Consider the following 15177-nt stretch of genomic DNA (forward strand, 5'->3'; position numbering starts at 1 on the left):
CCAAGTTCATTCCAACCAACACTAAGCAATTAAATATCAATGGTAAAATAATCTGGTGGTTGTGTGGTAAAATAATATGGTTGTAGGGGAGCTTCATAGCCGGGGGGAGGCGGATATTTCCAAAATCCTAGTCAGACTTTAAGTGGGTGACATGCCTTGTGGAAATGATCTTACAAGTAAGGAATTGTCATTATTTCTATTAAATAAACAGTTGACCATGGTGTTGGGAAATAACTTTACCATCCCAGGTTCTTCAAGTATTTTCTTGACCTCTCAGACTTGGCTTTCGACAATATAAAACTCATACACTGTATGACCGAATGCAAAAGATTAGTTAAAAAAGTATTTATTTTCTTTTTTTTTTCTGTTATGTTGCATTACAAAAAGAAACAAAACAAAACATAACAAAAACAAAACAGAAGATAGCATTTTATTAGTGGTACATTAATGAGCTTAAACAACTAGGTGACTTATGTTTGTCACAAATACATATTACAAACAACCACAAAACCAAAACTAAAAATTAAATAAATAATTTGAATAGTTTTTCTTAATTTTTTAATATTTATAAAATATATAGCACTTTCTATTACATTTTTTCAGTCATTTTTATCCATAGCAAATTAAAACTTATGACATATATTGTAAATATACTAAAGGGATAAGAATAATTAAAAAATGAAAGTTCCTGGAGGTATGAAATAGTAAATCGCTTAATGATTATCAATTTATTATTGTATATCCAGATTGTGCATATCCTGCAAAAATAGCCATTTCTTCAACTAATATACATATTTTTCTTTATAGTATTATAAGATTAAGTTTTTAAATGTAAAGCTTCATGGATTTATGCTTCTGTTTTATAGTTGTGCCTAATATGTAACTTTCATTAATATATACTGACTATCTTCCATTAGTATATACTAATATATATACATACACACACACATACACACACACACACACTATGCATCATATATTAGTATATACTTAATAATAAAATAATTTCTATAATATATAGTTGGGATTCTTGTGGAGAAAGTTGTTGAAAGTGGAAGGCATGTACACCATAGTGAAAACTAACTAGGTTATATAAATGAAAGCATTTAGTTTCACATTGTTCAATGTATTTTAATAGATTATGTAATGTACTGTAATAATATACAGAATCCAAACAGAAATTTCTTTTTATTCCAGTATTCCTATGCTTTTCTCTATGATTCCAATAGAATATGAACTACTATCTCTGCTAAACTTCCTGAAAATGGAGCCAAGCAAGTAGAAATATGTTGACATTACAGACCTTATTCCAGGAAAATACTAAAATTGCACTTAAGAACCCTCCAAGTCAGGAAAGCACTTAAGCTCAGAGATGACTTTATCTGCTTTAACCTTAACGTTAATCATACACTCAAGCACTCTTACTGGTACACGGATGCCCTTGCCATAATGCTTAATACTGTCCCCTGACTGTGTAAGAGGTTTAGAGGCTCTGTTACGTAGCTGAGAGTAGTTTTGCTGTCTGTCTGAGCAAAGGGGGTGAGGGGACAGGAAGTGTGCTTGGGGACCTCAGAGAGCAAATATTCAGGTGTGTATTTACCATAGGTGGGGAGAAAGACACAGCAGGGAGAGGGCTGACCCGCATGGGGTAGCCTGCTTGCAGTTAATACTGTCCTGGTGTGGCGAGGGAAAAAGGTGATGCAGAATAACCTGCTCTGGGCACCCATCAGACTTCTTCAGCTTCATTCTGCCCCTTGCCGCAGCGCAGCATCCCCCTTCAGGCACTAGGCTCTGGCAGGCTACACTGTGAAGCTCAGCTTTCTAGGGTCCTTCAAGCACCCACGGTGCATGAGCAGCAGCCGCTGCAGAGACAGAAATGGCTGGCACCAGGAGCTGGCAGCCTCACTGTTAGCTTCTCAGAGGGTTTTTTCTCTGGACTCATTTCAGTTGGCTGCACGGTCTGAAAGCCCATCAGGACCTGGAACTCAGATAGGTGTGGTGCTCATTTAGTTTCATTCTACAAACCCCGTTCATGTGCTTAAAGACATCTGTGCGATATGAAGAATAGAACAGTGAGTGGCAGGAGGCAGGAGCCTGGCTTCAAAAGCACATTCCTGATAAAATGAAAACACTAACGTAGAAGCAACTCTGGCTCCTTAGAGAGACACACACATGCACGCACTTTCTGAGATCCTAAGCTATGTTCCTGCCTTAGATTTCCCTTTTGAGAGCCTCAAGTCCTACCTTAGGCATTTAAGAGAGGTACTTAAATTTCGGGAGCTTGAGTAATTCTCTCCTGTTTCCCATCATGCAGAACTGATCAGAGGTGCGAGTCCAAAGTACGGACCCATAATTGCCCGAGGTTGAACATTTTAAAATCAGCTTAAACTTTTTTTCAGACACTACACTTTTTCAGAGACCAGACCCTGTAAGGAAATGGAAAGTGTAATACAAAGATTAGTGTTTAATATTAATAAAATTACATTTCCCAAAAGGTTCCTTGGAATTGCCATGAAAACTGGTCTTTCTTTTTGGCATAGGGAATACTCAAGGGTACTTAGACAATATGTAGCAAAGCTGCTGAATTTCCAAGGGCAGCAACTGTACATTCACAAGATCTTCAGCTTTTTTAATATTTTGTTTGATGTAAGAAACATCTTAAGGCATTGAATAAACCAAATCACATTTAAAGTAATAGGCTACAGTATTGACAACTACCTACTTGTGTTTAACTGTCCACTTTGAGGTGTTCTGATAAAGTCTACATGTACAAAGTAAATAAATATATTTTTGTGGAATCAAGGACTAATTTGGAAAATAATATTTTTCATGATTCTCATCTCAAAGCATATTGATACTGTATATTATTGGTTTGCATTCTTATGAATTCTAGTTTGAATAGAAAAAAACTTCAAATTACTGGTTGTAAAAAATAACCCACTTACAACTAGTTTGTCTCCACAAACTTCTTGCTGCACTTAATTAACAAAATAAAATGGCCAACATTTAAAAATATCCTGATTTTTATTTCAAAGGTGCCTTCATGCTGCTGGAGTGTAAAGCTCTTTTGAAAATCTGGAACTGTATTTTTAAACAGATGTAGGAAATGAAACGTATTCATTCACTGATGAAATCCAGAATAACATGTATTCACATCAGTAACATTTTCATAATAAAATTATGCTAGCACTATAACCTAGCATATGGTTAGTTCTGTGAAGGTCAGATCATCTAAAATTTCCATCATAAAGCAAAGTAAATCAAATATATTTAGTTATACTTAAGAGTACATATTTTTGGTATACTATATAACATCACTTCAATAGGCACAGTACTATAAAGAATTTTTCTTATTAAACTTATTTAAGAATATCATGACATAAAGAGAACAAATTACATTTTATGCTATGGGTTGGTTGATTTGCTCTTTTCTGTTAAAATATTTGCTTTCACTTGCAAACAGATTTTTAGCAAAAGCTGATAGCTCATTATAATTGTGTTTTTTCATTGTCACTGGGCTGTGTTGACTTACAAAATACTTGTGTTCATTATATGTTACTTGTGACGTGAAAGGCTGCAACATAAAGCCTGGGTTTTGACATATGCGTATGAAGTTCACTATGCTTTAAATGGGAATCTCCTGTAGGTATTTAAATGAAAAATGTAGCCATTTAATACGTTTGTAAATTATATTTCACTATTTCAGGATTAGTTATAACACAGAGTTTAAAATTTCCCCTCTTTGGTTCAAGACTGAGTTTCTGACCAACTTGCTGTAAAAGGGCAAGCCTGGACACAGAGTCACCTCTGAATATTCTGTGAGGTCAGTGCACAAACCCCTGCTGCATTTACAAACCAACGCTGACCTGCAGTCAAGGCTATGGCATTTTACATTCTCACAACGTCACTTTTATCTTCTTGAAAATAAGAGTATTGATTAAGCCCCATCAGTTTAGCTCTTTGAAATATAGGGGTTTAGAAAAACAAAAAAAAAATCAATTTACAGGCTAATGTTTGTCTTTTACATGTTGCATATTTAATGCCCAGTTACAAAAGTCTCATCAATGAATACAGCAGTTCTACAAACAGAATACTTGACAGAGATCTCTAAGATACCCCGGTGGAGTCCCAAAAGTTCATGTCATTAGCTCAGTTCTGCACAAGGAGCATTTTTTTAAAAATTTTGGGGGGGAGGCTTTCATATCATGGAATCCCTTAATCTACAACAATTTGCAATGACATACTTTCTGCTGGTTTGGGTACATGTTGTGTTCATTTAAGCACATTAAACAACATCCCTTAAACAACTCTCAGTTTCAGTGGTACAACTGTGCACGTAACATGAACGGTTGAAGGAAAAACATTCTACTGGCAGCTGATTAGTTTTAGATTCTGCTATTACCAGCAGACCATTTACTGAGGTGTTAGCACATGCCAACACTGTGATAGCTGAATGCCACAGCAACACACTAAAAGGAAGGAGATGATGCAGGAGCACGGAGGAGGAGAACTGTCATTAACAGGTGTCGCGCTTCTGTTTTCAGCATTGTCAGTGCTCTGTCAAAATTTGTGTTTCCAGTATATGTTTTCTTGACAAGGACAGTGCCTGAGTCACCATCGTTAAACCACTTAGACTGTTGTAGCTTTGGATTCAAAATACCTGGGGTTTGTACTCTCTCAGGAACCAACTCGAGATCCCATGGACAGCCACGGTAGTTTTATGTGTCGTTCAGAGACCAGGATGTGACCCCCTTATTTAGGGACAATTCATACAAACAAACACATGATGATGACTATGAAAATGTTGGATTTTGATGACACTTAAAGTATTTAATAGCTGGATTATGACATCATTCCATTGTATTTAGCATGGAAAATAAATGTGTAACCCTTGGAGGTGTACTAATAAGAAGTAAGCATGTACTGAAAGTAATCTGAAAGTGATAAAACAGTCTCCAGAAAATATATTTTCAGATTATTTGGAACTAGTATCAAGTGAGATCAGCTATATTTCAAGGCCAGGATACTCTCATGCACATAAATCCAAATACTTCTAATGCAAAGCAAAAAACCAGAGACTTGATTTGCAGTTCATTCATCTTTTGTCCCTGCCTTGCATTTTGAATTGTTCCCATTTTGAAAAAACTTTCCTCTGGCTTCACTTTGGAAGTTTTAATTATCTTAATATGTAGAAAGGGATGTGACAGAATTAGTCTTTCTGCTAAACAAGGCAGATGGTGTCCATAACCCTTATGTGCTATGTGCTTTTATAACAAGTCCAAGTGGGAAAAAAAAAAAAAAAAGTAGTTTTGATTTCAACAGAAGAGACACATCGGTCGGAGACACTCACATTTCAACAGAAACCCCACAAAGTACTATTTTAAATGTTATGCACACACTGTAGCTGCACTAACTGTTCTTCCTGCAGTTTTTTAGGTTCTCTTATCCTGTCTGGCAAAAAAAATCCCTCATGTTTTCTGTTGTTTCAGCTATATCCCACACATGCTCCTACCATTTTTCCATCTTCGCTGATGTGTGTAATAGCACAAAATTAAATTATTTTGCAATATGATATTTAAATAGAGTTATTCATTTCAAATTTACATCTCCTTCAGATTTCATCATTAAATGATATTCTGGACCTAGTATGTGGTCCAGAGTGATGTAATATTCTTAACATACAAAGACATTATGCATTCTGTCATCTATTCTTTACAGGCAATTTAATTTATTCCTGTCTTTTACTAAGAATATATAAAAAAAGAAATTATTAAGAATTCAAAGGGTGGCCTCATTTTTCAAGCATAATGTAGAACGTCTATTTTGTTGAGAGCCTGAGTGGAACAGAGGTTCTACTTATGATGTAAAATCAAGGTTAAACACAGAAACAATGTATTAGGTGGATTGTCTCTGAAACAAATTCAGCACCTAAGTCTTGTGAACAAAGACTATTAGATTTAAGGAATTTAATTCTTGACAAAAAAAAAGGGAGGAAGTAAATAGCAGACATGATATTTTATGCACTTGCACTTAATTTGTAATTAAAAATAAATTCATATCACATAATTTTTACTGGAAGAAGAGGGACTTACTCATGGAAAGGTGTTTTGCTTTTTGTGGCTTTTTTTTTTTTTTTTTAATGTATCAATCCAATAATGGCTATATCTTTGTTGTTGTTACTGTTAGACTAAAAGAACAAAATAGAAAAAGTAGCATGACTCCATGTATGGACACACGTATGGATTTACAACAGTGCTTAAAGTGCTTTCTTATTTGAGGAGATACTTACACAAATGCCTTTTCATGCTTATCTCCTTGTCACCATGTACTATATGCTTGTTGCTTGCTCTTATGTCATTTATAATATAATGATAGAGTATTAAGTTCATATTCAGAGTTTAGTATATTGTCATAAAAAACATCTGAAAACAGGAAAATGGCAATTCTATTTGTGTATTATTACAGCAATTTGAAAATTTTATTAAATACTGAAGTGCTTAATTTTGTCATTTATTCCTTTGCTTCCAGTGTTGCTTAAAGCACTATGTAAGTACAAATAGATCATACTAAAAGCATATCCATCCTATTCTGGGGTTTCAACTAGGATTATTTACTGATGTCTTGCAGAACAGAGATGAATTTATGATCCCACGTGACCATTTATCTGCTGATGCTGCAAGATGTCTTGCCTCCAGGATTGGTTTCCACATACATGGTTCACCAAAGGTCTACATCTTATGAATATTTATACATTGTAATGTCTTGTTGTTAAGTGGCAGTGCTGTAATGTGAGATGTCAAGTAGTGTACTTTAATTTGCCAGTACCAGAAGTTGTGGGAGCAGCAGAAGCTGTGGCTTGACTGCTTACATACAAAGGGTCCAAACAAGCCACTTTGGCTGCAAAGAATGAGTGGATACAGTGAAGGACCGCAAACAGGTTGGAAAACTCCAGCTCCTGGAAGTGAAAACAAAAAGATTAAACATGAAAAAAAAGAACACCTCACAAACATATAGCCAGGAATGAACCGCTATCCAAATAGCAATAATTTTAATAGCTTGATGTAATTCTGCTAATGTGCCTGACAATTCTCCATTATAGGGACTTAGACACTGAGCTATCCCCATTCAGTAAATAATTGTTTGGAGGCTAAGATGGACAAATTTCTGAGTTAAGTGCCTCCATAGAAATATGAGATCCTACTGGCTAAAGGGGAAGGAAAGTGACACTATATAATATTTTTGCTGCAGGTTAATGCAAATCTGTCAGTTCTGCAGGTTAATTTAGATAGAAGTTGAATGACTGCACCAGAACAGTCTACACATCTCTGGACTACTACTGTATACCCAACGTACCCACAAAGATCAATAACGTTGAGTTCCACATATGGTACATTTGTTCATCACCTCACCTCACACTGGTAGCTATTGTCCTAGCTACACTGATTCTTTAAGCAAAAAAACCCCAAACCCCCAAACCCCCACATTTTCAAAAAGTGCTGCTATTACACAGTGATATTCTGGATCTGTTTTCATTGAGAAGGTTACTGTTATTGGACCAAAAAAAGGAACAGACTCCATGTTTTAAACTTATTAGCAATATTAGACAAAGTCCTTCTTTTTCTACTTTAATTTACTTCTCTTTATAGATCCTCAGCATGTGATTAGACTAATTGGGACTCTTTTAGACAGCACTACAGAGAAAATAAATAAAATCTACATTTTTTTTACATATAAAAATTTGCTCCTTTGTGTCTAATTGTCTTTATCTGATCAATCTTTTTTAGGTTATCTTCAGTATGTGTTTTGGGAGTTGGCATTTAATCAATAAATATCTGTTGTATTTGAAAGCAAATACTGAGGTATTTGAATACATATAAGTGTAGGGATGGTGGTGCAGAATTGCCATCTTTCTACTTTGATTCACTGCCTATACAGATTTCTTCACTGTAAGATGAAGCCAGTAATAGATATCTGTGGTATATTCTATTTGTCTTTCTGTCCAGAACTGGTATTTCCAGGCTATGTAGTGCCGAGGGTTTTGCTTTTTTGTTTAGAAGAATATTGATAATGTTGTAAATTCAACAAAAATTGCTAAATCTCTCAAAATGACATTAACCTGCAATTTTCTACCTCTTGAGACTTCCTGGAAGATATTGCTTCACGTAATTCATGGAGATGTTCACAAATCCCTCATGTGCAAGGGGGAACAACTGCCTGAAAGCAGACAGCTGCATGTGCAGAGTGTCCAGTGATGTACTGAATGGGTGGAGCTTTGTTCAGCTCTTTACAACCTGAGCAGATGTCCTTCAGACATGCTCAGAAATGAATTTATAATATCCCATGAGCTTCTTTAAACTCCCCTAACTACCAATTCTCAATAAAGAAGATAAAGCTTATGCCAAGTTTCAGAAACCTGCCATCTGTGTCCATTTAAAAAAATCTGTTTAGAGACATTCTCATTTTTAAACATTGGGAGAAGGGCAATTTTATCACTATGCCAAAGGTTTTTTTCCTTCCTCAAATTTCAAAATAAGAAAATTTATCATAGATAGGAAAACAATGGAAATTCAAAGATGAGGAAACAAGGAATTATGGAAGCTATTTCAGAATAAGAAATGACTATCAGTCATTCAAATTAAGTTACTTTTCAGTTAACTCCTTTTTAGTAATATAATATTATTTATCCTTCTGGTACTATAAAAATAAAACTGAAGCTTAAGATGAGAGACTAAATATTTAGTGGAACAGTGAAATACTCGTAATATCAATTCCATGTCTTATCTGTAGAGACTACATTCCCCCTGTGTCTCAACAGGATAAGCCTGTTAAAACAAATATTACAATTTGAGAATTGTTCGAGTCAATTAGGTAACCCTACTAGCTGAAAGTTCTTACTATCATAATTACGGCTACTGGACACTGAATTCTCACAGTGCATTAGTACAATTATTACCAACAGTTATCGCAGGTGTTTCTGCAACAGGAATACATTGGGAAGATCCATTGCTCAATGGACCTTCAAGGAAAATAGGTGAGGCAACAGAACAGCCTCTGAAGGTCCCACTGGATTACTATTATTGATAGTAATGATGCAACGCAGAAGACGAGCACTAAGAAGTCAGCAAATGCTAGATTATTATTTGCCATGAAACATTATTCCTATTTCAATGTAGACATGCATATTTAACTGGAAATTAAAGCAATGTGAAGCACAGTAGTCTGACTGGTATGTGGTGAGTACATACAGGCCTGATTAATGGCTGCAGCTCAATTCACAGGAGCCTGATTGATGGGAACAGGATCTATCAGGAAAAATACTTTTCTGGCAGATCAGCCTAATCACAAGAAAGCTTAATGAACAGATAAGACTTCATGTAGAGCTGCTGACAGACAAAACATTCCCTTGCTTCTGCTGAGAACTTGCACTTTTAGCTGCCCACGGGTCTGCACTACTGCCAGCAGATGGAGAGGAACCCACAAGCTTTTGTGCACACCTAACCACCCCTGCTTGTTTTCATATATACTTTGTTGTCAGTCATCCTCTTGTCTGAATACACTTTCATCTAGGCAGGGTATTGTGTATTGCACACCTAGCTTCAGATGAAGTTTCAAATAAACAAACAGGCAAACCCTAAGAAACCTGAAGAAATATGCAGTGACGCCATTAAAGTTGCTACCAGTAGGGAAAAGCAAATGCTCTGAATCCCAAAAAAGCAAAGAAATCCAAACTTAAGCCACATCTACTTGTCCATGCACAAGTACACTATTTACTATTATTCCAGTTTCCAGACTGTACACCTTACCTGTGACCCTACTCACCTAGGAATATCAGTGTACCCTCTGGTCTTCAAATTGTCTTTCTAAGCTATTTCTTGATCATACTACTCCCACCCTACACTGCTGTCATTATACCAGACATTCCTGATTATTCATCTGAACATTCACAGTTTCTGCTGAGGACAATGTAAGTGGGCAGAAAGGTATGTGAGAAAGATGCAGTCATTGAGCATGGTCAGAAATGTATGGGAATTCTAGTAACCTTTCACAAAGAAAGTCTGGATTGAAAGGACAGAGGTGGAAAGAGAAAACAGAAAGAGAGTGCCCCCAGATGAAAAAAAAACTCAACTCTTATTGCATTATATCAATGATACAACTACATAAGCAATACATCTACAAAATCAAGCAATTGTAAATTTGTAAGTATTCATGATATGGCTATAAAAATCTTTTCTTTCATCCATATATAAACTGATGATATGAGAAGACATTTGTTCTTTCATCAAATGTGGTTTACATGGTCTCTCTATATTAGCATAGAATCTGATCTAAAATAGATATTAACCAGATAATCCATGTGCAAGACATGGGAAAACTAAAAATTGAATCACACAAACCTACACAGGTCAGAAATCTGAACTCAGAATGCAGTCACTGCAACTGAGCAATCACTCTGTAAAAATCCTAAGGATGTATACTTAAAACCCATTTAAAGGTGATTTTCTAAATTTGAAGAGCACTGTGATGCTCACAGAAAAACCCTCAAGGCTAAGAACAAGAATTAATTTAAAATTATATTTTGGAGAATATACTTGAAACGAGCAGAAACGTCAGTCTGGAAAATGGTGCAAGCATCCATCAAGACACCTTGCAACACTTGACAGTGAGCATTTTGTTCACATTACAACAGCAGTAACTTAGATTATTTGTTTTATTTTAGATTAGATTTCTATACAAGATAATTTCAAGTACAAATTAATTGGCATTGATTACTATTAAGGTAGTATTAATTAATAAGTATTAATGCTAAATCCTTGAAGTTACACTTCTTCCTTTGCTGATACCATATTTCTGCCCTCTTCTGTTCTCCTTATTCAAATAGGCAAAGACGATTGACGGGATCTTCATCTCGATGTGCTAATTTTTGTATTCACTTTGGTTTTGTAACACTCAGCTAAGGGGTTCAGCTAGTCTGTGAACAAAAGCTAATCTGATGCAGCACAGCTGCGTGACCTCGCCTGAATTTTTCTGACAAAACTGTTGAGCTGTGAAAAAGCCCTGAAAGTTGAGAAAGGTGAAAGCACAGGCTGAAGTGTAGCTTTTGAGTTATACATGTGTTTTACAAGGCACAGAAACTCTCAGTTCACAGAAATTACTGATTGGTGTGTTTACTTACAAAATTCAAATGGGAACTGCATATAATAAGAAAATCAGCGCTGATGCTGATTTTTATATCTTACGTACTCCTATGTTTGGGAGCATATATATATCAAAACAGGATCTCTCATAGATTTAAGATACTCTTCATTTCTGTCAGAAAAATATAAAGCAGTTTCTATTGCAGTGGTCCAATACTTAGCCAGGTAAAACTGAAGAGCACAACACTGAGTTTATTACAGTCCTGAGATTGTGTTAGCCTCTGGAAGCTGCTGTGATACTGGAGAGACACTAATGGAACATTAAACTATAGCTAAACAAATAGGTAGATAGATAGGTAACTACACAGGAAGGTGCCTAAGTGAATCCCTTTGTGTCTTATAGATGAGGAGAAAGCTTTGCCCTTCTGTGCTTGGTTTTTTCAACCCTACCCCAACAGCTCAGTAAGAACAAAGGGGAGGGACATGTAGGCTCCACGTTCTGCCAAGCTGACAGCTCTATTTTGTAGCTCTCGGTCAGAAAAATTCTGTCTGACTGTGCAAACTTGTGCAATATCTCCTGCTGAGTGACAGCTGGGAAATAACCTACAGATTGGAATGTCTAAGGGGTATCGGTGATTAATGTTGCCCCTAAGTGGTTTTCTTCTCAGAAACCACTTAGACCTTGCCTTAGAGACCTTCAAAGTTAGGTGTTTGCATCCAGGCACCCTGCCATGGACCCACTGGTGTGACCTACAGTAATTACTGTTCAGATTTTTCAGACTGGAATTGCTTAAATCTACGAGGAAACACTTCTTTCATACTACGCTATATATCTTTATAGTAACACCTGGGCACACTGCCGGCTCATATTCAGCCAGCTGTCGACCATGATGAAAGCAATATTATTTAAAAAAACAACAACAACAACAACAAAAAAACCTCTGTGGCCAGACCACCTCACATTTCCAGGGAGTAAATGAATTATAGTGCATTAAATGCATTAACACATTCTGTCAGCTGAAACTCGGAGATGGAGGAAAACAGACCTTGGAGGAAAGAAAAGTAGGAGTCTCAGATCAGGTATGCATACGCCATAGCACTCTATCTGCATAGAGTGTGTTAGTGTTGACGATGAAGGGGAAAAAAGCGCTCTCAGTTCTAGTCACTGTCTTAAGCTGTATCAAAGTTACCTGCCATGCCCTGCTTCCACATTACTGCTTGGCAATGCAGAAGTTAAGAGCTGTAATATGTTGAGGTAATGGCTCCTCAGATTTTTGGTTTTGTTCTCAGCTGTGAGCTCTCATTTCACTATATTCTGATTATTCCCCATGTAATATAACTGGCAAAAAATTATCTTTACATAAAGAAAATGTTACGTTGTATTTCCCCTTACAACAGTGGGTCTCCAGGCCATCTGAAGTACAGAGCTGCATTTAACAGGTGATGATAGCTGTGGCCATGAATATTCATCACAACCTTTAACAGATGTTTTACAAAGTTCCCATCATCTGATTCCAAATGAAGCCTGCATACAGTATGCATGAAACCTGGCATTACAAGCATTTCTGAAAATCTGATTAACATTTCCTAATGACTCAAGAGTTCCCCAAATAGCTATGCCTCTAACTCTGTAATGCTAGTAAAGTCCAAAAAATAGAAGCTACATTGTTCCACCTCTTCTCATGCTGAATAGTGCTTTAAATCCATGAAAGGCTTAAAGGATACTGAAGGGGCCTATCCATAGAATTTTAAACTAACCAAAGTTGAAAAAATATGACCCAAGAATCTTCACATTCATTTTATAGCCACATTTATCTATATTTCTGAGACTAAGTAACATACTTCATATGTAAACAAATTGGAATGGATAGAAGTGCTCACTATAAACGCCATAGCACCTTCCAAAGACAACATAATCTGACATTTTTTGATCATGATCTAATTGGTATGCTTTAATCACCAAGAAAATTAATTAAAAGTAACAAATTTTTATTTCCAAATTGATCAATGTGAAAGTTTAAATTTATAATAAAGAGAAGCAACCAGGGAACATGACAGCATATTAATAAGCATACTAGCAAGTTTATATAATATTCTGCCTTCATAAGGTAGAAGGTAGAATTTCTACCTTGATAAAAGGTAGAAGGATGAAATTGCCTAGAAATAAAGCTCTATTCAGTTTGAGTGGGAATGACAATCGGTACAATAAAGGTACCAGGATATGTCTAAGGCTTATAAAGTGATTTGCATGACAGATTTAATTGAAAGCATGAAAACATTCTGATGAAAACTCTTTTTCTTCTTCAAAATCTGTATTTCATATTTTGTTTTAAGATTTTTTAAATTTAATTTAGTATTAAAAATATATTCTAGCTTTACTGAAAAAAAAGAAACACTGTCCCATTCTTGGATTCCTATGAAATTTCTTTAGTCCTAAAATCATGTGTTAATATAATGGCAATAGCAGACAGATATTAGAAAAATAATTATGAGTTTCATCCTTCAGCTGTACTTAGGAGCATGATAAAAGTTTCCAGTTATTTGCTTAAGCGAAAATCATCCTCATTACATTAGGTTGTTAAGTTATGTTTTCTTATTAGAGATTAAAATAAATTCTGTACTATTAAAACAATTTCTGAAGGAAATCATAAGAAAATATTTATCTTTGAGATGTAGCAGAATATGAAGGTATTGAAGGCCATGGTCCACCACATTTCATTCCTGTTGATTTAGTGGGAGCTTTTACATACCTTTATTGTATTGAGTACAACATTCAAAATCAAGTAAATAGCTGTTAGGTAGAAAATAATTAATACCAAACACAAAAAGAGACATGCAGGAAAGAAAAGTAGCTGCTTAATGTAGCTATTTGCATTTAAACTCATGACTACTGCTGATACAATGCCTTTTTTCTTTACATACTTTATTACGCTGTGCATATTTAGCCCTCTCAGGCAACAATTTATTTAACCATTTCCTTTTTGCTCACGGAACCATATTGTTATCACATTCATTCAGCAATTTTCTCTCTGACACAGTCAGGAAAAGTGGTATAGCAAATGCTTCAAAAGCAAGGCTTAAAGATGGCCAAGAAAATAATCTTTAAGTTTACATAAAAATTGTGATTCTAGTCAAAATGACCTTCGATTCAGACTCTAAGGCAGTTCCAGTTATCAAAGATCCTGGGAGATCACTTCTCTTCACACACATTGGGACAGTAAATGCCCTATTCTCAAAAGACATAAATCAAACTAAGCATAAATCTCTCAGGGTTACTGTTTTCATAAATTAACTCTTGAATCATAAGCACAATTGAAAATACAACTTTTCTGATTTTGAATTAGACACAGACACAAAAACAGTCTTGTAAGGGAGTATGTGTTTAATCCACACTTTTTTGCTCTGAGAAATAAAAACAAATTTTAGACTTTTGCTGGGTTGTGTCCCCAGGTCGACTTAAGGATATATTTTGCACCATTTCTTCATGATGCGAGTATAGGGTGAAAAACAGGGCACTTAAACTCTCAGCCAGCTTTATCAAAATGCTAAAGAGGAGAGTTAGCAAACATGCCTAAAACCATATATACCAAGTCCTGTTTTTAATTTTTTAATGTAATTACACTTTTCAAAAGACTTTAAAATAGCAAAAATCCAAGCAATTGATTCAGTTTTCTTTCTTGGAATTTCTTTGGTTTTCTTTGCTTTCTTTGACTTTGTGCATTAATCTCATATTTCTAAGTCACTTAGTTTCATTCACTCCTCCATTCCCCTAGCTGCTTTGATAACTGCTTTTAATGTACGTGGCCTTTATAAAACAAACAATGTATTGTTCTTACCTTTGCTTCAATTTGTTTAGTATCTTGGTTTTGGAACAAAAATTTGATTTTGCTCTTCCCATCATCTGAAGAACCTTTGAGCTGGGAAAACTTGTACCTCCAAAGTACGGCCTAGAGGAAAAAAAAAGAAACATAAAAAAACCATACACAAGCAAGTCAGTGTAGTTCTCATTGAAAATTGTATTAAAAATAGCTGATCTCCTTCC

General features: G+C 35.5%; 1 protein-coding gene across 5 annotated transcripts in view; it reads right to left on the reverse strand.

The window, feature by feature from the left end:
* Positions 1 to 592: 592 nt before the first annotated feature.
* SNTG1 (syntrophin gamma 1) overlaps positions 593 to 15177 on the reverse strand; it is a 347398-nt gene continuing 332813 nt past the window's right edge. For all 5 annotated transcript variants that reach the window (XM_072852507.1, XM_072852506.1, XM_072852508.1 and 2 more), the window contains 2 exons: positions 14972 to 15082; positions 593 to 6955 (listed from right to left, as the gene is read on the reverse strand). In XM_072852507.1, coding sequence (XP_072708608.1) covers positions 6797 to 6955; positions 14972 to 15082 — 270 coding nt within the window. In that variant the 3' untranslated portion in view covers positions 593 to 6796. The remainder of the gene's footprint in view (positions 6956 to 14971; positions 15083 to 15177) is intronic.

The sequence above is a fragment of the Ciconia boyciana genome, chromosome 2 (assembly GCF_034638445.1).
Source record: "Ciconia boyciana chromosome 2, ASM3463844v1, whole genome shotgun sequence".
NCBI lineage: Eukaryota > Metazoa > Chordata > Aves > Ciconiiformes > Ciconiidae > Ciconia > Ciconia boyciana.